The 24,396-nt window shown below is 38.2% G+C and overlaps 1 protein-coding gene across 1 annotated transcript in view; it reads right to left on the reverse strand.

Annotated features, from left to right (window-relative positions):
* wapl (WAPL cohesin release factor) overlaps window positions 1-24,396 on the reverse strand; it is a 59,991-nt gene that overhangs the window by 7,425 nt on the left and 28,170 nt on the right. The window contains exons 6-15 of the mRNA XM_008119108.3: window positions 23,525-23,677; window positions 22,797-22,933; window positions 18,996-19,107; window positions 14,778-15,002; window positions 14,147-14,258; window positions 7,792-7,889; window positions 6,670-6,746; window positions 5,755-5,930; window positions 4,298-4,413; window positions 504-665 (exon numbers count right to left, since the gene is read on the reverse strand). Coding sequence (XP_008117315.2) covers window positions 504-665; window positions 4,298-4,413; window positions 5,755-5,930; window positions 6,670-6,746; window positions 7,792-7,889; window positions 14,147-14,258; window positions 14,778-15,002; window positions 18,996-19,107; window positions 22,797-22,933; window positions 23,525-23,677 — 1,368 coding nt within the window. The remainder of the gene's footprint in view (window positions 1-503; window positions 666-4,297; window positions 4,414-5,754; window positions 5,931-6,669; window positions 6,747-7,791; window positions 7,890-14,146; window positions 14,259-14,777; window positions 15,003-18,995; window positions 19,108-22,796; window positions 22,934-23,524; window positions 23,678-24,396) is intronic.

Consider the following 24,396-nt stretch of genomic DNA (forward strand, 5'->3'; position numbering starts at 1 on the left):
TCAGAACCCACAACTGAACCTGGTCCTCTATAGACAGAATCTACTACTCCACAGTACTCACAGGACCTAGAACTGTACTTGATTTTTCAAAGACTTGATTTTTCCTGGACACTATTGTAGTAGAATTTGGTACACTACAAGAGACGTTAATTGGGGTTGTAGACTACAATAAGAGGCTATTTACATTAAAATTTTATATGAATTCACATATCTATATGTTGACTGTAATTTGCGATATATTAAGGTTGTCTCGATATAAGTACCATTAGACATAGACGTTATTTACAAAGACACCATACCTATTGTTTATTCCTCTAACCAAGACAAGGAATTGAATGCTGCAATTATTACTTACACGCTTAAGAGGGGAGATGAAAGCAAGAAACAATACTGTGCACCCACACACACACACACATGTATATATTATTTGATGGACAGCTTTCAATGAAATGACTTAATTGTTGTTACACTATACAACTTTTGGATTAAAAGGCATGATTTACCTGTACCAAAGCTTGAACAGCAGCCATCTGCCCAGAAATGAGTATACTATCTTCGGCTTCTCCCAAACAGAACGAATCAAAGGAACATGATGTTTCCATATTGACAAGACAGTGTCTATTTCTTGCACTGTATTCTACCAGATTGATCAAGAGGCCCAAACCCTGTAGAAAAACAAATGTGTTCCAAGGAATACATGATTCTCTCTAATGTGAAACACCCCATAGGTTCGGGCTTTTTGGAGAGTCTGAGCAACTATAAGCTTTAGTAATTCCCGATTATAAATTTACACTGTCCTTTATATCTCAAAAAGACTCATAAGCAAATTTAAACTAGCAGTCCTCAAGTTACAAATATCTGACATACAAACAAATCATAGTTAAGAATAGGGGTGACACAACAGGAAGTGGGATAAATATATCCCTTGGAAAGGAAATTCACTCCCGAAAGAGTTATCATGGAGAAAAGGTGTCACTGAAGCTTTATTGCCAATCCTTGTTTCCATAACAAGCCAAATTTTCCAAAATTAAATTATCACAGGAACAGAAAGTGAGGTGAAACCTTCTGAACAGGGGACCAGACAGCAAAGCAAACCCCACAGGAGTGTTCATTCACCCCTGTGCTATCCAAAGATAAAACATATACAGTAGAGTCTCGCTTATCCAACATAAATGGGCCAGCTGAACGCTGGATAAGTGAAAATGTTGGATAATAAGGATGGATTAAGGAAAAACCTAATATACATCAAATAATGTTATGATTTTGCAAATTAAGCACCAAAACATCATGTTTTACAACAAATCGACAGAAAAAGCAGTTCAATACTCAGTAAGGTTAGGTAGTAATTAAAGTATTTATGAATTTAGCACTAAAATATCACAATGCATTTAAATCAGACTACAAAAACACTGACTACTAAAAGGCAGACTGCACTGGATAATACAGAACGTTGGATAAGCCAAGGTTGGATAAGAAAGACCCTACTGTATATATATGGCTGGAGTTAACACTTAAATTGTTCTTGTTCCAACTTACATGCAAATGCAACCTAAGAACAAACCTACAGAACCTATCTTGTTTGTAACTTGGGGACTGCCATTACATGAAGACCACAGCTCATGTAATAGACTACTTGCTAAAATGTACTTGACTTCTCTTGCATTACAAAAGGATGTTTTAGTCCCTCAGAATGAGATATTGTTTCAAAGTCCACAAACAATTAAACCTATAATAGGGGCATTCTATAACATTTACAATGTCTCCAAATTTCAGCTGAGTGCCAGGACAGAAAGTGTCCCAACAAATCTATTTTATAACTATCGAAGTCCTTTCATGTTCAATGAAAAATATTGAGACAAAAAATATATATCCTGTGTGGTGTTTCTATAAAATCAAGATGTAGCTAAAACATAAATGATGTGGTTGTGAGGAGTTAGATTCCAATGAAATTTCTTCCTGGGGGATGGGGACACCGGAACATCTCACAATACAAGAGGAGGTGTTTTTTTTGGCTTTGATTTTAACTCCTCCCTCCCTTCTCTTTGATTTTTTAAAAACTCTTTTGCTCTTTAGTTTGTGTTTTCTGGTTTTGGATACCTGCCCGAAAATACTGTAATCTAGATAGACAGATCTGCTTATTGATTAGTTCACTGACCTTATCAACAAAAAAAAGACAAAAACAAAAATACAGACACTAATCACTATGATAAAACTCCTGTAATAGTTAACTATAATAAATTAAAACATAATAAAACTTGATAAACAATACATTTGATAAAATGAGATTAAATTACATGATGAAAGCAGGGAGATTACAGTGATGAATGTAAAACAGTCAGTTGGAGAATTTAGATAAATTCATCACATAATCAGAATCTAGATTATGGATGTGCACAGATACTCTTTTTTAGCCCAAAAAATCTTTTAAAAATAGTGTATAACTAGCTGTGTCCGGCCACGCGTTGTTGTGGTGTATGTAGAGGTTGGATGGCCACCTCTCAAGACTGCTTGGATTGTGTCCTGCATGGTAGAAGGGTTGGACTGGATGGCCCTTTGGGGCCTCTCTAAACTATTGGATTGTATAGTTGTATTATCATCATCATCATCATCATCATCATGCAGAGGCTGGATGGCCATCTGTCAGGAGTGTTTGGATTAGTAGAAGGAAGTTGAACTGGATGATTCTTAGGGGTCTCTCCAAACCTTAAGATTCTATGATATTGGTTTTTATTATCCCTTCCTTAGGGTGCTGAGCTCTGCTTTCCGCAACCAAGCGGGCGGCGGCTGTGCGGCCTTTTTAAATCTCCCCACGTGCAAGCGCCGCCTTTCCTCGCCTGCTATGGGGCCGGTCACCCTTTTCCCTCTCCCCACCACAGGGTCGCGAGAGTCGCAGTCGGCAAACCCACCTTGCTCTCGCCTGCCCATTCCAACTCAAGCCTCAGGAGGTAGCGCGCGGTCTCCTCCACACTCCCTCGAGGGAAACCGCTGCTTTCGCTGTCCTCTCTCTCTTCTCGGGCCGCCCCTCCTTCCCTCCCTATTCAGTGCGTGCGGGGAAGTGGCGGGAAGGCGCGCGGTGCTCTGTGGGGGATGGTGGCGATGATGGTGGCGCCCACAGCAGCAGGCGAGCAAGCACTCAAGAGTGGAGGAGGGGGGTGGGGCGCATGAGGCGCGTGCGCTGCGTCCTGCTCCACGCATGCGCAGATGGTTTTTTCGTGTTTTTTTACTTTTTTGGGCCATGGATGTGAGCTGGAGTTTTGGTTGTGTTGTCAGAACTTAGCGGGGAGGACCATGGGTTGTGTTGCCAAGTTTCGTGGTTCTGGGTTGTTTAGTTTCGTTGTTTACCTTTAGGTAAAAATGCTAGAAGTTTTTTATATATATAAAGAAGAAGAAGATGGAATTTCCACTGAGGTAAGAATGCCCACAGTTCAAAAAAAAGGCTATTACAAGAGACTGAAATCATGAGAAAGCTTTCCGGTATCCCTAATAGTGTTTTAGCAAAGGAACTTTCAAGTTGTCCTTGGAATTTCACTCTAGCAAAATTCTGTGGTAGCTTTCTCTTGCAGTATTTCCAAGAAATGTTACACCAAGCCTGCCCAACCTGTGGCCATCCAGATGTTTTGGACTTCAGCTCCCAGAATTGCCGACAAGCTGGCTAAGGCTTCTGGGAGTCCCAAATACCTCTAGGGCCACAAGCTGCAGAGGTCTGCACTACACAGTTGTTGCTTACAAATAGCTACAAATAGTTAGGATCAGATGTGGTGCTTCAGCTATGGAGTAACATCTCTTTTTTTTTTTTTTGCTTTTAAACAAACACTGTTTTTTAACACTGAACTAAAGCCTCTCAATCGCTATTAATTGTGATTAGGGATGGGAACACCGAGAAAAAATGGGGAAAAAACTTGGAAAAATTGGGGGGGAAGGGGGAGAGAAGAAAAACTTGGGGGAAAATGGGGAAAAAAACAATTTTCCAGTTTTTTTCTGGCCCTTCCCATCTCTAGTTGTAATGGTAATTTGGGGGGCTGTAAACTGGGGTAGGCATTTTGCTTTAGCTCTGTACACACACCATGCCCTGATTTGTTGCCTACAATGAGAGTAGCATTGATAACTGCATCTCTCTCTGAAGGGCATTCCACAAAAGAAATTCTGCCATGTAAAAAGTTCCTTTCAGAGGCTATCATCTGTTTAGTTTTTGGAAGGCACTTAGAAAAGGGCAACTGATAACATTCATGTGCAAAAATGAAATACATAAAATATGGACTTTTGCATTCTGAACTTTAAACAGGACTGCTTTACTCACCAGAACCCGAATGTCAAATCTCTGTTCTTGAGGTAGGAACTTTGGAACCTGAAGCACACAATTGAGAGCTGTGCTGATAAGGCCATCTTGCTCACCAGTTTTAGTGCTACCCCACTCTGAAAAAAATAAATACAGAAAAGCTAATCAGATATTTCAAAGCACTGTATCTGCAACGTTAACAAAAATGTGTTTCAACTGCTACTATCACATTATAGACTGAGAATTGGCTCCAGAAATCACTTTGGCCTGAATTCAATTGGCAATCTCCAAGATAGATGCACTGAATCAGTTGTTGAACAGTGAGTCAATATGTATGTAAATCCCATCAACTCTACAGGCTTAATTAATTGGGACTACATCAGGATTCAGGATTCTCATCACATTTATTCTTCTTTGGGTCCAACACTTTAATCTGTTATAGAAGACACGATAGTCAGACTTTTGCCAAGACGTTTGCAACTGAAAAACACTGCAACTGACAGACAAAACAATGTATTTGCCATTTTTTCCTTTTATCTCTTACATCAGTGACATATACCAGATTAATCCAAACTTTCCAAGCCTGCTCTAAAGATTTACAGCTCAATCATGTTCAAATGAAATAACATTCATTTGTGTTCCATTTTCCACTGTTTCACCTTAGCTGCCACTATGCCCTATGGACTTTTGTAACACAGACTGAGGCTGATCTTGAAATCCAAAATCGGAGGTAGCCCAAAACTGTCCACATTGGTAGCTGAGATAGTGACATCTTTGCTTTCTGATGGTTCAGTGTGTTGAACCATCAAACATATTGATGAACCAATGTGTTAAAACACTCAAATTGTGTTTCACAAAATTATTAAAAATACGGTTTATAAAATTACTTTCAAGCTACAGTGGGGAAAAAAGTATTTAATCAGATACCAATTGTACAAGTTCTCCCACTTAAAAAGACGAGAGACGCCTGTAATTGACATCATAGGTAGACCTCAGCTATGAGAGACAACATGAGAAAACACATCCAGAAAATCACATTGTCCGATTTTTCACGAATTTATTTGCAAATTATGGTATCTGACTAAATACTCCCCCCCCCCCCCACTGTATGTGCATATGGCCTATGTGAAAGACAAACCAATTTTGTGTTTAGACTTTGGTCCTATCTCCAAGGTGTCTCCTTATGTGCATATACGCAAATACAGATACTATAAAATCTGGGGGGGGGGGGATCCAAAACACTTCTAGTCTCAAGCATTTTGAATAAGATACATAACCTGCGCCTTCAGTACAAATCCCATTCTTGTCAAATCAAAGGAATCTGAAATCTCAAGTTGGCAGGATCATTTTATTGAACCTCTGATGACTCTAGCTTGCTTTCTACTACATTTTACCAACCTCATGACATAAGCATCAACACAGAAATGCTTTACATGTGTTTCATTGTGTAGACCTTGCTATGAGGAAGAGATACTTACCGTTATCATTTGTTAAATTGAGTAAGACGCCAATGATAGCTCTCATACAGTCTTCCACTGCCTTACCAACATGATTTGTTACATTCTGGAGAGGCAGCGGCTTACTGTCCGGAATACAGATGGTGTCTTCAGCACGGTTGTATCTCTGGATCAGCTCCTCACAATGCTGCAATGCTCTGAAGTGAAAAATGTAAGAGCACATTACACAAATCACTTCCATAACACAATAAACATGTTTTTCTACTGAGAAACAGAGTGCTCATTCTTTCCTCCAGCAAGGGCTTGGCCGAGGGAAATCCAGAGAGACATCCCTTGGCGAGACCTCGCCCCTTGGAAGGAGGCTAGGCAGCAGCGCTCCTGGGCTGCTTCCCAAGAGGCGAGGGCTTGGGCCAGGGAAGCCGGCCACAAGTGCTGCTGCAGCAGCATTTGTGGCCCGCTTCCGGGATGCTTCCTCCTCCTTTTCTCGGAGGGACAGGTCCTTGCTCCAGCAAGGGCCTGTCCCTCCGAGAAACGAGGAGCATGCCGCGGATCTCCCTCGGCCAGGCCCTTGCTGGAGGTTTCCTCCAGTAAGGGCCTGGCTGAGGGAGATTCGGGGAGACATCCCTCAGCAAGGTGTCACCCTATCCAAGCCATTCGGTCATCTGAGATCGGGCCCACCCGTTTATCTTGGATAACCGGGGCTCTACTGTACAATCAAACATAATACCGAGTGGAAGCAAGAGACCTTACCAGTTTAACTCCCATGGGAAAATACTAGTTACATTGCACACCCTTTGACAGAAGCTAAGACAGAGAATATTTAAGTTGAAAATACCTGTTGCATCAAATAAGAACCATTCAGTCATTAGAGGAATCTAGAAACCTTCTGAAAAGTGTACTATTGCCATATTAAAACAAGAATTGCTTATAACTTACTTAGCTGAAGAGACTATGAGCTGTGAATCCTTATATGCTATCAAGTAACTTTGATTCTCTGGATTATGAACTGTTACCTAAATGGAAAAAAAATACATAAATATATCAGAAAAGCATTCTTTCAGATACATTACATTTCTATCCTCTTTTTGATGCCTGCATCTCGAGATTTCACACACCTGTGCCATGCTGCAGTTAATATTTTACTAAGAGTAAAGAAAGACTTTGCATGCAGGGAAACTACAAAGACAAGGAAAATACAAACTGCAGTTGTATAATATTGCTGACCCTTAACTGCTCAAGTCACAACCACCAAAACTGTAATTAATTATTCTTTTTATGAATGTCATCTATGAAGATATAAATTCCTCTTCTACAACAGTATCTAAGGTAGCATGTGATAATCCAAGAATGAAACAGCAAAATTGGAACACACAGAATAATCTAGCAAGTGCTGCACTACTTTCCTTTACATGGCGTGGATAAACCTACTTAAGGTTATATAACTGCAGCAGAGGTTGAGAAAGGAATCAGGGTTGTTTCATTGGCTCTGTAGACAAACCAGCTGCCTTTTGCTCCTTCTCTTCCTCATCATCACTATTCAATCAGGCTACCTGAACTATTTCCATCCTAGTGGGTTGACAACACTTTGTAGCTGTAAAGCCATGTTGATTTTTCACTCCTCCAGCCATCCTTTTGTTTGTACGATGGGTTTTGAGATTGTAAACTTGTGGATGAAGTGTTGGATAGAAAAGCTAAATAAATATGCAGGCTCCTTTTCAGCCAAAGAATGAAATTACAAAGAAAGAAATGCAGTACTAACAAAATGATCTAACAAAATGAACCATGAAAGCTTTCCTCTGCACTTTTCTCTACAGTCAACAGTAGCTTCTCAAGGTTTTAAAGCTATTTGGGAAAGGACAAGACTGTCAATGGAGCAAAAGCTTGTCATTTGACTTAAGAAGCCCATGACTATGGCCCATCGAAATGAAGATCTGACCGAGAAACAAAGTAGTCACCAATTAACAGAGATCATGTAAAAATTGAAAACTTCACTTTCCTCATTCCTGCTTCTGAACCACTAAAAAAAACCAATTCTTTAAGATAGAAGGTTATACTTACACTTTCTAAAACCCGTAAACATCTTTCTGCTCCCCATAATGAAGCAACTAATTTCTCTTCATTTTCATCACTGCTTAAGTGATCCACACATTCTTTAACTAAGAAATAAAAAAGAGCATGCTGTTATTGAAATGTTAAAATCAGTGACCTAATGATGAATTTTGAGATACAGGCCCTTGTTACAGCACTCCTAGAGTGCACTCCCAAAAATGTACACAGCTGTGTTGGATTATATCAACAAACCAGTTCTAGCAATTTTCATCAATACTAAGAACAGGTCTTTTGGAAAGCTAATGAGTCTTATTTATTCTATCCTTTGCAGTATATTGCAGTTGAGTCTCTCAAGTACTTTGAAGATTATAATTAAACCTAGATGGAACAAGAAAATGTAATGGGGTTGGCAAAAAAATGCAATTGTCCCTACTAACTGAAAAGTTCAGTTATTTAAAAAACTCTGTGGGCCCCGAGCCCCTGTACCCTAATACTCCAATTATGGTTTTTATTCCATTTTGATCAAAACGACTATATACATACAGCTACTTAAGACATTTTTAACAAACTTCTACTAATTTAATTCACACGCAAAGGCAGCCTAGGGCATTCAATGAAAGGTTGGTACTTACCATGAATGACCATTCTAGGATGGCAAGAGGAACAAACCACACATTAATGGGTTCATCTGTACGCCAACCAACAATGCAAGAAACAAAGTTCTTTTCTGGTTGGATTCATTGTGTCTCTTTTCCTTCCGAATCAATTTCAGATTCCAGTCTTATGATGCCTGACCTGAATCTCAGGGATGGCACTGCAGAGGAATCCATTTACTAACAGGACTTACAGAGACCCTCATTTGGGTGGGTTCTAACAAACTTCATGCCACCATTTCTAGCATAGTTTAGCCAAATGTTGAATGTGCTAACCTGTATCTGTCTAATTTTAATGCCTGCTGAACGTGACTGTCTGCCTCCAACAAGCTACCTTACATATACTCAACATATTATATGATGCTGAAACTGCAAACGCTGTGCTATTGAACAATGTCTTGGTTGAAGGTAACTAAACATTATGCGGCCTTGATTTTTGTGTGTAATTGTAGCATAGAAAAATAGAAGTTTTTATCTAGTTCACTATCACTGCCTTAGATGCCTTTTGTCCCAAAGTTATGGGATGATGAGAGACAAATAATGCCTCAATATGTTCATTGTTCTCTTCAAGTACTACTCTGCAGTCATCTAAAGTGTATCACTTGAATTCTAACTGATGAATTGGTCAAGGGCAAAACATTTGTAAGTAGCCCCAGTGGAACTCTGATTTGGTATGAACTATGGCAGTACAAAATCAGAGTCAATCTGTTCTGCTTGAATTTGTATGTTTGGGTTGACTGAGAATGCCATTAGTTTGTAAACTCTACAGCTGACATAACTTGTTATCAAAAACACCACCCAATAGTACTTCAATGAGACAACTTTCCTTAGTTCAAAGGGGAAATTTGGAAGAATATTTAATACTAAAGTTCACATCTGATGTAGGAAAACTATTGAACTATTGGGAACTATTTTAATATTCCATTTCTCAAAAAGTCTTTATGTGTGGGTGAGCAAACTTCAAAAATATTGATCATATTGCAATGTACGCCTTTAAGGGTTTTTGGTCTCATTCCTTTGCAGGAACCACACCTGAAAAAAGTACAGTATAGATCTTATCTGCACCTCCTCTATTACTAACAATTGAGCTCTACATTAATTTTTGCAACCCCTCCAAATCATATACAGCATGTTTCAAAGAGATGAACCTGATTTGAAATTGCTATATTTTTGCAAATGAACTCCAGTTTCAAAATGGCAATCATAGCTTACCAGGAGATATATCATTGCTAATGCAATGTTCTTCTCCACATTGGAACTATTGCTTTAGAGCTGCGGCTTTCAAATGGCACTTGCAGCTTATCAGAAGAGATATCATTGCTTGTGCAATGTTTCTCTCTGCTTTTGAGCCATTGCCTTTTTAATTCCTGTTTACGTTAATCCTCAGTGACTCGCTACGAAGTGGACAACTGGCTAGCTTGTTTATCAGGCTTCTGCCGTCCCTCAATCTGTTTTTCAGCCATCACTGGGACCAGAAACCAACTAACTTATTTCTCTCTTATTTATCCTTGCTAGCATCCTTGCCTTGTAAGTCTGTTACAGAAGGGCAAACATAAACAGTTGGTTAGGCAGGATAGAAAAAACTGTTGGGCAGGGTCTTAACGTCTCAACTGAAAAAGAACCTTGGATCCTACCAACATGGAACATGGAAGGTTGAAGCCAACCATAGTGGATTGCTTCTTCTTACCATTGAGAATGAAACTCTTACCACTTGAAAGGCTAGGGCATAGAGTTTTAAATTATTACTGCTCAATGCTTTTCCCAGCACAGAAACCGCCCCTAGCCTCAGTCATTGGCAAGATGGTGACCGCCTCAACATGCCTAATAAAATACTTTCCATTCGCAGAGTTATCTTTTAGATTTGCTTTGGACTCAAAATGGTTAGTAAAACTTGATAACTCATTAAACTAACTTTCTTTGTGACATGTTCCAATCATGAAATATCCTGCTTTGAAACTGGGTCCATTCTTTTGAAACATCCTGTTTTTTAGTGGGGCTTCTTTTTGAAACTTATAGTTTCTACTTCCTCATTAGAATATCCATGAGCTACTAAAAATCTCCTCTCAAAGTCCACACAGTCAGGTGTAATCAATCCAGACTGGGAAGTAATACCCAACTTTCACTGAGCAGAATCATGCTCTGTGGAAGAGACAGGGGTGCCTTTGCCAACACTTGCTTGCAGTAACGAAAGAAAACATGGACACCTCAATCCCTACAGAGCTATCCATACTACTAGTACTTTCTCCTGCTCTGTTTGGAAGGATTATTTGAATAATATGAACTGCTAGGAATGCAAAGCATTGTCCCTTTGGACACGACACTGACAGCCTATTATGACCTTCTGCATCTCTGCTTCAAGCTAAGGAATAAAATCCACATCTTCCTTCTCCATTCCTTGTAGATGAGGTATGATCTGCTTTGCTAATGTCTTCCCTTTTTTCTTCTATGTAGTTATTTTTATCGAATCAGTCTCCTTAGCTGTTGCTTCCTTTTTCTGTTCTCACTCTGGCAACCATATTTTCTTGTCTTTTAGTTTTAACTCTTTTGTCTTATTCTAGGTTAGAAAAACTCTCTGTAAATTGATTTTAAATGTTTTCTTTCCACTGTAAGAGATGTGCTTTCTACTGCAAGAGATGTTATTATTTGTTCACCGTGTTGTCTATTTTATGTATTTTTTTTTATTCTATGGCATTGAATGTTTACCACCTTTTGTCTGGAAACTGCTCTGAGCCCCCCCCCCCCCCCCCGGGGAGATAGGGCGGGTTACAAATGTTATTGTTGTTGTTAGTATTGCTGGGCAATGGTAACCTGAACAGTATCTGTAACTGCCCCCTGATATGCTTTTGAAATATCAAGAGGACAGAATTTTATTTTTAAATTCATCTTATTTCTTTATTCTCTCAGAAATGAGCAGCAGTATACTCTTCTGTTTTCGCCTCTGAAACCCTTACCTTCTTTCCCCATATTTCTTTCATAATTCAACTGACCTGCAGAGGAGGAAATGTATGTCTAGCAGGGGGCAGGAGATTTTAAAATTGACTGGAAAAGGAAAGAGTCATAACAAATCCAACTGAAAAATAACTTTGCCTCCTGCATTGTCAGCTGACATGGACGGATTAATGGGTACATTGCTCCTGTGTCATCCCCTTGCAAAATATAGTGATCTGAAAAAGGGATTATCATCTGTTGTTACTATTAGGACAAATCCTACTTCCAGTTGAATCTTTAACACCTCATTTGAGACTATTTAGTATTCTTCTGCATTAACTTATCAGCAAATTAAATGAGTTTATTTCACCCTTAAATTTGGCATAGTTTAGGAAATGAAATATATTGACGTATCAAAAGTAAAATTTCTACACTAGTGGTGTGCATTCGGGTAAAAGCTTGTCTCATTTCTTGTTTCCGGCTTTCATTACGGGGCCCGATTCGTTTTTGGAAGGCCGCCTGAAATTGGGAGGGTTGTTTTTTATTGTTTTGTTTCACGGGCCCGAAAATCGGCACATTATGGGCGGGGGAGGGTTTCCCACCCACTGGCTCCCCTTTCTGAGGCATTTGGCTGCCTGGCAGGCACTGTGCTTCTTCTCTTCCTCCCCCTCCTCCTCCTCCTCCTCCTCCTCCCCCTCATGCCCCCAATGCCTTGCATTAACTCAGAGGAGTCATGACCAGGCAACCCCACATCCACACCTCAGCAAGCAAACAGGAAGGAACCACTGCCCCTACCTCCTTTCAACTCAGAGAGTGTGGGGGGCAGAGCATGAGTGACTGTGCAGGCGCTCGGGTTGCAGGCAGGCACTGAGAGGCATGCACAAATTTCCCAGGCCTGCCTGCACGCCCCACAGAACACACAAACTCTCACTGAAAAGTGTGTGTGTGGCAGGGTGCAGGCAGGCCTGGAAAGTGCACACTCGCCTCTCAGTGCCTGCCTGCAGCTGAGTGCTGGCACAGACACACGCCCATGCCTGGAAAGGGGGGGGGGAGGTGGTTCCTTTCACGCTGATGCCGAGGTCCAGATGTGGGCTGCCTGGCCGTGACTCCCGTGAGTAAATGCAGGGCCTTGTGGGTGAAAGAGAGGGAGGGAGGGAGGGAGGAGAAAGAGAAGAAATGCGCACGCATGAAATTTCATTCTTTGTATTGAGCTGAGTTTTGTGTGGGGAGGGGTCTTTCTGTTTCGTATTTCCGAATAAACGAAAGACACAAAAGAAACAATAAGAACGAATTTCGTGCACATCTCTATTCTGCGCCAAAGTTCTGGGCAAATGGGCAGAGAAGTTCTATGGTAGCAGCTGCCACATCAAGAATATACAATAGCTTCCTTAGAAGTCAAAAGTGTTTGCCTATGCATAGAGTCAAAAAGACAGGACCACTATTAGAAACAAGGGATAAGAATGCACCAATGTCTCTATCATCCCTTTTAATATCCTCTAAACAATATTCTCACTTTTGTGGCACATGAAAGCCACACAGTAAACCATGGAATCCATGCCATGTCCAAAACATAAAAAAGAAGTGTTCAGGAAAGCAATTCTTTCTACACACAATGCATATTGATGTTCCCAAGAAGAGCCCACAACAGCTTCATCATTACAGATCTCCCAGAGTGAAGTCTGTAATTAACAACCAATACCTACAATACCAAAGGAAGGCTTTGAATCCGATGGGGGATGAATCCTAGCCATCAAGAAATCTGCTCACGTTATCTTTGAAAGATAAACTAGAATTACACAAGCTACATTACACAGTAGTTCCATAAGTCTACTGCTTCTACCCCAAGAGACAAATATCCTTACACAGCACTTTCCCGTTCAGTGAGACCTTCTTAGCTACTGAGGCTCTCATAAGTACTATAAAAACAAAGTGTGTGAAGTTTTTCGTTCCCCAAATCATGTGTTGTAGTTCAGTGCTGTTGTGTGTTATTCTGCATTTAATCTTTTGCTCTATTTTTGATCAGAGAGCATTACTGATACTTGCCCAATAGCATGTAACACCTCATACCAGTAGGCTAATTCTACAGAACCAAACACCAGTAGGTCTTTGCTATGGTAGGAAGAAATCTTAGAAAAGGTGTACTAAACTACAAAAACGTTGTTTTTGCAAGACATCTTGCAGCACATTTTGCTATAGTTAAATGTCATCAATCCCAACCAATTCAAAACAGTTTGTAGCAACACCAAAAATGACATTTCTGGAGTATAACAACTACTTTCAAATAAGTACCACACAATTAAACTGGAAATAACACATTCAAACCAGGAACAGATTTTTTTCAAATTTTGTTACATAGTGCTATTATAAGAATTACAATTCTGACATCTACAATTAATTTATGAAACAAGCATAGCCAGTCTATTATTTTAATGAATATCCTATTTTCTTAGAGATGACCAAGATTATAATATCACAATCACATACATTTCTAATAATAATACTACCTTTGGGACAGTGCAATAATGGCAGCAATAGGAAATTTCACGGCTGACTTGTGATGGTTTTAAATAATGGTTTTAATGTGAGGATAACTGATTTTAGTATTTATGTATTTTTGTGATTTATTTTATGTTCCGGCATTGAAAAAGTGATAAAAACAAATCAAGTATTGTCTCCCTGATATCTACATGCATTATAATAGCCCTTTCATTCTACCATACTAAAATACAAACTACCATCCAATTACAAAAAACTATTAATTCACTTCAATGCAAAATTAATACCTTTATCTACAATATGATCAAGACCACCAAGAAGTCGTAGCTCTTCTTTAAACCAGTCTCCTGCCCGTTTTGAAGTAAGAGAGAGCAGCGTTTCCATTGCTAGATGACCAGTCTAGAAAAAACACACACAAAATTAATGCACACAAGACAACAACATTCTATCAGTTACTTTTTTCATCAATGCTGTAACTTGGAAATAATATGCAATTTTGTAATGTAGGTTTAAAGGTGCAGGTCAGGTAGCTACAAAAATGTTTAGCTGCTCTTTTCTTTCTAGGTTATTATTGCAAAATACTTCAAGAAAATCTTCCTGAAGTATTATCCAAAGCTTATTGTGTTCCACCCCAAAGCTTATTGTGTTCCACCATTTGAAAATTGAACTGCCACACTAAGAAGGAAAACCAAAGCATTTTGTGAAACATAATGAAGAGTTATAGTATGTCTGATGTTAACACATTATAAAACTAAAATAGTTTTAGCAAAACAACATGATTCGAGAAATACCTACAAAGTCTACAAATACTACGTACAAGACATATTTTAAACGCCAACAAGTTTCATAAATAAAAAAGCAATAGTTCGCATGGTGTTTCGAATTATAGGAATATTAAGTAAAAATCACACAACCCACCGTTATATTTTCTAGATCAAGGTGTTTATTGTGAACAGTTTCACAGAGTCTTCTGATTTTTTCTTTAATTTTGTTCATATCCTTTTCATTAAACAACCTGGATGAAGAGTCTTGCTCTAGTTCCAGAAGACGGATCATTAGATCTAAGCTGGCTCTATCTAGATCCATGTTCAAGCGGTCTCTGCTCAAGATGTACATTAAAGCTGCTGTACATAGTGACAAGTTCTTCAATCAAAAAGAAAAAGAAAGATAATCAATATTTGTGAAAAACACAAATCTAGCATGTCTTAAAATTATATTTAGATATTTGTATGTGTGGTGGAAATATCTTCATTATTCAATTATTATCCAAAACAAGTGCTACCCAATTTCAGCTTTGACCAAGGGTCCCCTGCATTCTATCAATACTACTACTGCAGATGATTTGTGGAAGCAAAACAATTGTCAAGCCATACTTAAAAGAGTTCATAACCTCTTGTAAGTAGTTCAGCTGCAATCAGTGTAAAAAACATCAGTCTAACACTTCAGATTTCTGCTTTTAATCGTTTTAATCTCAACCATGTTTATACAGTACTTGAAGTAGTTTATGTTGGTAATCTAACGTTTTGTGGGTGTAACTATGGGAATTTGAAGAAAATTTGCCATATTTTGTATGTCTATTTTTGAAAAAAAAATTGATAACGTATTAGTTCAAAACAAAATTGTTGTCACTGAACTATGTGATATTATCAGTTTTTAAAAATGAAAGTAACACTAATGCAGTAGTTTTCAACTAAGGATTAGAAAACTAACACATTTTCTATCTTATTTGAAAAAGGATGTTTCACTGTATCAAGCCATTCCAATAAGAGAAATTGTAAACTATAGTGGGATGTTTCACATTTTAGGACAATTTTTGCCAAACTCCCAAATAAAAAATGTTGGTGGGAAAACACATTGTTTTATGCACAGAATAAAACAAAAAGAAAATGTTTTGTATTTTAAAAAATTAGCAAAATATTTGCACAAATAAACCGTTCATAAATTTTATCTAAAAGAATGGCTAAAACTCTCAACACAGGGAGAAAGATAAAATAAAATGTGAACCCCTACTTTTAATGCAAGTAGCACAGCGACTTCGGAAATCACATCCTAAAGTTCTAGTTTATTCAAAGCTGTGCCACCCTCTTAAGTATATTTAACTCATGGGTTAACCCTCTTGATGTTGATGGGACAAAATCTGATCAAGTTTTTAAACCACAGCTTTATTTAAAATCAAAGCAAACAACAGGAAGATGTTAGATTGAAAAGAATACGATCTATAATAATTTGGAGATAACAAATCAGGAGTTCACAATTCAACAAAGGTGACTAGAAAACCACACTCTATAACTCTATAGTAATTCATTTCTCTAAACAAATAAGAGGACTTGGGGAGAGAGGTTCTGCTCTATCAGCAGAGAATGTCTCAAAAGGAAATGTAGCGTGATTTCAAGTGGCTGAATGTGATTATAGAACTCCCTCTGGTAAAGTTATCAACTGCATAGAGCTCTGTAGCTGTGTTTGTTAACATGTGGCTATAGCTCCTTTCCAGACCATTGTGAACAAGGGCAGGTCAGGAGTGAAGGGGACAAGGTTGGAACATGTGTCCCTGCCTCCCCTCATGCACCAAGATAAATGAACCTCAAGATACAGATTATTTAAAGCATGGAAAAACACTTTTCTTACCACTTCAGCTTAGCCTTTTCTAAGGAGTGCTGTTAACCCCTTTTCTCTCTAAAAGCCATATCCTCTGAATCTTATGAATACTTTTTGTTTGGGCACACATTTATTTACATCTCCAAAAGAAAGATGCATGTGCATTCCATTTTGCTTTCCCACCTCTATGACTTATTACATTTATGCCCTGCGATGTCCCCGCAAATTCAATTAATGAAACAATATGAATAAATGTTAAACAAATAAACTAAAACATAAGTTTTAGTAGCAATTAAATATAAAACTAACTTTAAAAACCAACACCTTTCTGATTAAAACTTTATTTTATGGCAGCCAATATAAAGGCCCAAATACACAATACCTACATAAATCAGTATTTGTCTGCCGTCAAAAGAGCAAAAGGACAATAGCCATTGTTTCTCAATTTGCTATGCTATCCTCTCTCTTTACATCTCAGCACTTCTGTTTGCCTTCACTGGTCTCTGGGATTTTATCACTCATATTACTATCTATTTTTGAGGCGAATCAAAAAAGACATTTGGACTGGACGGACTGGCTTAAATACAAAGATATATTAATAAAGAAGAATGGCACCTTTGAACTAAAAACACAAGAGGAAATAAAGCAAAAATTTAACAAAATCTCATGGTTTCTGTATGCACAAATTAAGGAGCAATATGTAAAAGATAAAAACATAGGTTCCAGTGAAGCTGAAAATTTCTGGGATAAGATCTTACAAAATGATAAGAAAGATATTACAAAGATTTATAATAAGATTTTAGAGTGGTCCACGGAGACGGAAGAAATCAAAAATTGTATGATAAAATGGGCAAGAAATTTTGGACATTCAATCAAACTAACTGAATGGGAAACAATTTGGAATAAAAAATTCAAGTATACTTACTTCCCCAGATTTAAAAGAAAATTGGATGAAAATGTTCCATTGTTGGTATATAACACCAAAAAAAATTGGAATAATGTACAAAAACACCCAGAATCTTTGTTGGAAATGTAAAAAACAAGTAGGAACATTTTATCACGCTTGGTGGACCTGCTCTGAAACGTCAAAACTTTGGACACAAATACATGAAGCGACACAAATTTTTTTGGAAAAACCTCTCCGATGAAGCCTAAATACTACCTCTTAGGGTTAACGGAAAGCATAACGGACCTGAACAGAAATGATTATATCTTATTAACATTTATAACGACCGTGGCAAGAATGTCTTTTGAAAGGTTCTGGAAATTACAAGAAATTACCTACAAAATAACTTTGGCTTGAAAAATTAGATGAAATCAATGAAATGGATAGGTTAACCTTTCTTTTAAAAGAAAATAGAAGAATTTTAAGAACAACAGATTGGAAGGGATTCAAGGAATATAGAAAGAAAATACAGATTTAACAGAGTCATGACACAAGGATATGGAAGAGTCTAGAAAATGACCTTATTAAATGGACAATGACGAGAAGAATAAAGAACGGAAGACCAGAAACCCTTAAACCACCCTAAGATTTTTCCCCCTACCTCCCCCCCTTTTTTTCTTTTCCCCTTCCTCTTCTTTTATCTTTAGTTAATCCTTTTGCCTTTCTCTATACAATATTGTTCCCCCACTTTTTATGTAGTAAAATCCTTTTCTTTTAATAAAAAAATCATTCAATATTACTATCTTTCTGATCAAGTGCTTGTTTATACAGTATTTTGTATCCCCACTTCCTGCCTTTTTGACTTAGTATCAAAAATGCTGCAAACTTTCATTCTGCCAGTAAACACATGGAAATATAGCTGTTCTAGGCAACATTATGTGCTCAATCGGTAAAGAGAAACTGGTTCTATGTCCATCCCATGCAATGAAAACAAGAAGCCATGCAATGAAAGCATTTTTCCTTCATCATTCTTATGATGACTTCCAGGGCATCCACTATGTTAATACAAAATGAGACAGCACTGAACAGTATTATTATTAAATCACCAAGAGGCTAGGAATCAATAAGCAGAATGTTGTACAAATCTAAACTAAGGGCATATAAAATCTAGTTTTTTGCATTCTCAAGTAGTACTAGCATTAGAAATGTGGAACACACATTAAGATCATGATCAGAATAATGTGGCATTTACATTCCTCTTCTACCAATCCTGAATATGTGGGGGGGGGGGGGTAGTCTTGTTATCTAGCAAATTCTATTATGACAAGAGGTAGAAAAATATGCAACAATATAAAAAAAGGATTCCAAAGTCTTGAAGAAATCACTTATTTTTCTAGGTGAGCATACTAAGACAAAGAACAATTTTATTTCTATAGGAACAATTCTTTTATTTTACTTCCAAAATGTTCCAATTATGTGATGCTAAAAAACAAAACAAAACACAACAAAAGGAAACATCAAAAATTAGTATCTTAATAATAATTTCCATTATACCAATTATAATCTCATGGGTATTTGCAAAAAAAAATATTGGTCCATGGAAAACTGCGATGATACAGTTTGAAAATACAATCCGAAACATAAGTCATACAAACCTGGTGATGCTGTGAGTCATCCAGGGTTTTGAAAACCATAGCTACCATTCCATGTGCTCTCAAATGCATCCGGAAGCTGGGCATGGCGCACTTTGTCGCCAGGCTGATAACACTGAAGCAAGCAAACAAACAAAAAAGTCTGATAAATTACAAACAGAAACACACAAACCTCAGTGGAAAGAAAGACTAAGCTGGCTGTCTCCCACCCACACAGCCAGAATGGAGCAAAGAACCATCTATCTTTGATAATTCTATCTTTGATAATCCTATCTTTGAGTAGAGTACTTTGCAAGAGTAGAAAAATGTCAGCCAGGTAAACTCATATGAGAGGATCTATCTTTACCTCATTCTCAAGAGAAATCTAAGAACATATGACAACATGTAATGATTTAAAAAAAAAAACCCCAAAATGCTGGGGAACTAGACTGGCAAAGATATTCCCTGCTACCAGCAGAATGCAGAAAGCTAGAACCTTATAACATATCAAAAAGTAAGCCATGCTGACACAAGTCATTCCTCCACTTACACATCTCATCCATACTGTGTCTATGTAGAAATAAGATGTTGGTGGTGAACAGTGGCCCTGTACCCTTGATATCATGGAGCTTGTAAGGCACAACCGATGGAACATTGGAAGTGCCACCTGAGCAAGAAGGAGCGTTAATGGGGCTGCTCAACCTAGATCACAGACGCTCTGTTGAAGCTTCGGAGTCATAAAATATACTAGGCAATTATACTGCGGTGCACACTCTAATCCTGACCTGCCTCAAAGGATTACTGTGAGAAAAAGGTAGGGGAACAGCCATGGATGCTACCCTGAGCTCATTAGAGGAAATATAGAATATAAACATAGCAAGTACATATAATGCATTTGTTTGTGTCACAAACAAATTTAAGGTTTTGCTTTACAGGGTTGTATATAACTTATCTTAGGTACATTTGAAGTTAAGACTCTTAACAAGGGCCCCACCACCCTAAAAGTTCTAGATCTGCATCTTCTCTACCTTAAATTTCAACAAGAATAACCTACATGCTCATCTCATTCACAATATTTTCAGTTGCCACAGGTATGATCGACACATCTGGGCTACAGGGCACATTGGGTGGGAGTAAGAAGAAGCTTAACTAGTTTTGCAGTTTCAAGAAGCAACAAGTAAGAGTAATCAACCAAGTGGAGGGTGGTGTGATAGGATAAAAGCTATCAAAATAAAAATGTTCTAAATCAAGACAACTAGCTACTTTAATAGTATCCTTTACCCTTTTCTTTCACTTTAATTGGACACTGTGTTATGTGTGCATTCTATCTTTAAAGCGTTTTACCCACTATATATTGCCTCAAGCACCCTGATAGATCAAGAAGTGATAAATAAAATTCTGCAAAATTAAATAAATACAAGCAAACAAGCCTAGAGATTATCTTTGCATGGCTTCTTTGTTCTGCAATGTCTGTAGAACTTGGAAACAACTGTGACTTGAATGGCATCCATTTCATCTGTGTAGCATCTGCACTTTCTTTCATAAATGTATATGATGCTATATTGCTTGGAAAGTGATTTCAGTACATCCTGGTAGAAACAACCTGGAGAGATTTATTATTTGGTGTATTTCTGGAAATACTGTGAACTCTGGAAGAATACTTGTGCCTTGCTTATATAAGGGTTTATCTGTGTTGGAACAGGTTAAGAGATCACTAAAGCATTGCTGTAGTCACTACCAACAGCGACCGGTAGTGGCAATGGTTCTATTAGAGCAGAGCTTTCCAAACTTTCCATGTTGGTGACTTTTTAATCATGCATCCTTTCATGACACAGTAATTCAGTTTTACTAACAAAGCAGATGTTAAATCAATCCCTTATTAAGAGTTTCCATACTCTCTTTCTGTAATATGTAATAACATATGTAATAACATATATGTTTCATGTAATCTTTACTGTATAAACTAAGTTTTGGACATCTTTCCTTAACACTTCTTATATACTACAATTGACTCTTGTGTACTTTATAGCCACTACATGTGGTTCATCAAAAACATCACTGTCAACAGACTTTCTTTTCTGATTTAGAAACCTATCCATTTTAGTGATAATAACTGCAACTCAATCAACAAGCTATGCAAATTATAAAGGTTATAACAGTATCTATACTTGAACATTAGCAGCACCCCACTTTGGTATTGATTAAACCTCTCTGGCGACAGGTTGACCATCCAGGGGTACTTTGACTGTGTCTTCCCGCATGGCTGAAGGTGGTTGGACTAAATGCCCTTTGGAGGTCTCCTGCAACTCTAGGAAAGTATAGATTGCCTGAGAATCCTTCTCTGGGGGGTTTTCAACTGTGGCTGGATGGTTGTCTGTTGGGGAGGGCTTTCACTGAATCTACCAAGGGTTGTATGAAGGAGGTTGGACTAGATGCCCTTAGAAGTCTCTTGGGACTCATCCTCACTTTCCTCCTTCCCTGCTGTGTCTGGGACTGCTGTTTGGGCACTTCCATTGCGGCGGGGGGGGGGGGGCAGAGATCAGGCCGGGCACCACGGCCAAGAATGACAAGGAGAAGGTGCAATGTGGGGATCTTGGGCTTGCTCCGGCTACCGCCTCCTCCTCTTCCAGGGGTGGCCAACACACTTCTCCAAGTGGCTGCAAAGTCTATTCAAGGGAGGATACCTAGCCGTTCTGGCCAGACACCCTTTGTTTATGAGGGCGTTTTGTATCTCGTGTAGAAAGGTCATTTTTGTGACTTCAACAACAGTAAGTAGTAACAATATTTTAGAATATATATAATGTTCTTTCACTCCTAGATCACAGGCAGCAGTTTCTCCATCCAGTACACACTACCCATCAGAATCTATGCTGTTTCTTGTGACTCAGCAGATTTGCTGCAAACGTAATAGCTAAGATTATGAAATATTCTTTGCAATGTTTGGACATTTCGATTTACTGCAGAATTCCAAATATGTATCGATACTGGTCAGCTGTTGAGACTGTTACTGCTCTTAGATTTGAATAATTGTAATGTTTTGGGGTTTTGTTCAGAAATACTGCTAAGTCACGTTGAGCAATCCCTGAAGAACAAGCTGGGGTAAAATTCAATAAAGATACTTCTTTCAAAACTATGTGGAGTGAGCTTACAGAACCAATAATGCCATTTTCCCAACAATATATGAACAATACAGCCCATGCCACAAATCAAGTACCGTATAAGTAAACTATGGGATAGCTTCTTGTATAAATATACCCTAAGAACTCGTAAACTATATACTTTAAAAAAAATCTATTACAAACTAAAAAATCCTAATACCAAGAACGAAAATCAATGAATGCACATACCACACATATTTTGAACAGCAGACATTACTTCACTGATCTTTTCACTATTTAATTGTTTCTGTACCATCTAGTACAAGCTTGTATGGTCGAAAATTCCCAACTTTAGGGTGAACAAACAGCTTTGCTTATTATAAAGAATGTGTCGAGATATAAAGAACATTTTTAGGACCCAGACTGCAATAGTTTAATTTAATTTATTTATTAACTGTATTTATGCCCCACTATTCTCACCCCGAAGGGGACTCACTTTTATACAAGTACAGTCCCAGAAGAAAATAAATTGCTAAACATTAATTAGCAAGTGGACTATCCCCACTTCTAACATGCTGGACAGATGTATTTTTTGGTTTCACTTCCATATGGCCCCATGTCTTACTAGGGTGTATGCACAGAACATACCTAAGCAGGCAAGTATGCAGTATACGTAAGTATGCAGTATCGTCAAAGGGATTATTATGCCAAAATATAAATAGTTTACCTAAGGCAACGGGTGTTTAGGGGCTGATTGCTCTTCAGTCCACTTAACAAGTATTCAATATCATCTGTGAATTCTTGGTTCTCTCCAAATTCTACTACGTCGTTGAAGTGCTTCACATGTTGAACAACAGTGTATAACTAAAAGGCAAGCATACAAAAACATCTTTATATATAAAAGTCAAAGTATGTCTGTTTGTACCACAAAGACTGTTACTAGGTGACAATCCAGTGGCCCTTTGTGATGTCACTAGATTGGCTGTAGCTAGAGTAAGGATTGGCTGTGGTGAGGTGATGTGGCTTTTGATGTCACTGGGAAAGAAAGGTGACATGTGCATGGGGAGGGGGGGGCGAGGAAGGAGACATTGTGAGATAGGCCCCCTCACAGCCGGAGAAAGAAGGGGGGAGGAGGGGGGAAGTAAGAAAAAGGTGAGAGGGAAGGAAGGAAGGGAAAGGTATGAAGGGAGGGAAAGAAAAAGACGGGATGAAAGCAGGGGGGCAGTGGCCCCTCCGATACCTGGGCAAAACCACGTAGATACAACAGTATTCTTATATACCTGAAAACTAATGGATAATACTTTTTACGAGCCAGCTCAGAATTTAAAATTAGCCATTACAAACAGGGAACTTACTCAACTTTTATTCTAGTTCTTAACTTTGTAATTTACCTTATTTTTAAAGAACACCTATCATCAAATGTATTTCTGGAAAAGTTTCAGACATCTCACTTACTTCTTTATCTTCTTTCCTACATTTCAAGGCAGTTACTATCTCTTGATAGGGTTGAGTGGGTAAAGTCACAGTTTTTATCACTTTGGGTGGTGGTGCAGGAGCTTTAAACACTCCATCATCTTTATGAATTGCCTCCTTAGAAGAAAGCCTTACCTATTAACAGAAAGTATAACAATGAGTAACTGTTTTGAAGCAGAAAACAGGAAATCATGTACATGGAGGCATTCACAAACTGGGATTCACAGAGGCATTGCTTCAAACTGTCAAAAGCACAAATGAACGGTTTTAATGCAACATAATTAAATGTCAGTTTTTAAACATTGCACTTTAGCATACCAATTAAATGAAAGTACAGTAACATTCTCTCTGCTTAAGAATCGGGCTAATGGAGCCACATTTTAAACATTTAAAAAACCAGCAGAAGCACAAACAGACTACATTTTAAACATCTGCAGCTGTTAGCTACTGTCCCCTTTTATTTCCCCAATATCTGCATTCATGCCAAGATCGGCAAAGAATCAAACCATTCAAAACATTCTTGCTCTAACAGAGTTTTCTTATATTTTCTATCTTGGCTGTAGGATGGCAACATTTTTCACGTACACTTCTCACCTCTATCAGGCCATTATACCAACAGATGCAGATTTTAGGAGATGTTTTTTAGAGGATATGTGAGGGAAGGTTTTGGTGTAATACATTGTACAGCTTAATGACTTTCATTACATTTAGTATCTTTAGCGGCTGTATTAAACTATTAGCTAGTATTCTTCACTTCCCTTAACTTGCCAGACATATTTATACACAGCAGACTTCCCTTAAATGCTATATGACCATTCATTTAAGTCTGTCCTGTTTTGAACAATTTGCATAGC

The sequence above is a fragment of the Anolis carolinensis genome, chromosome 3, assembly GCF_035594765.1.
Source record: "Anolis carolinensis isolate JA03-04 chromosome 3, rAnoCar3.1.pri, whole genome shotgun sequence".
NCBI classification, from domain to species: domain Eukaryota; kingdom Metazoa; phylum Chordata; class Lepidosauria; order Squamata; family Dactyloidae; genus Anolis; species Anolis carolinensis.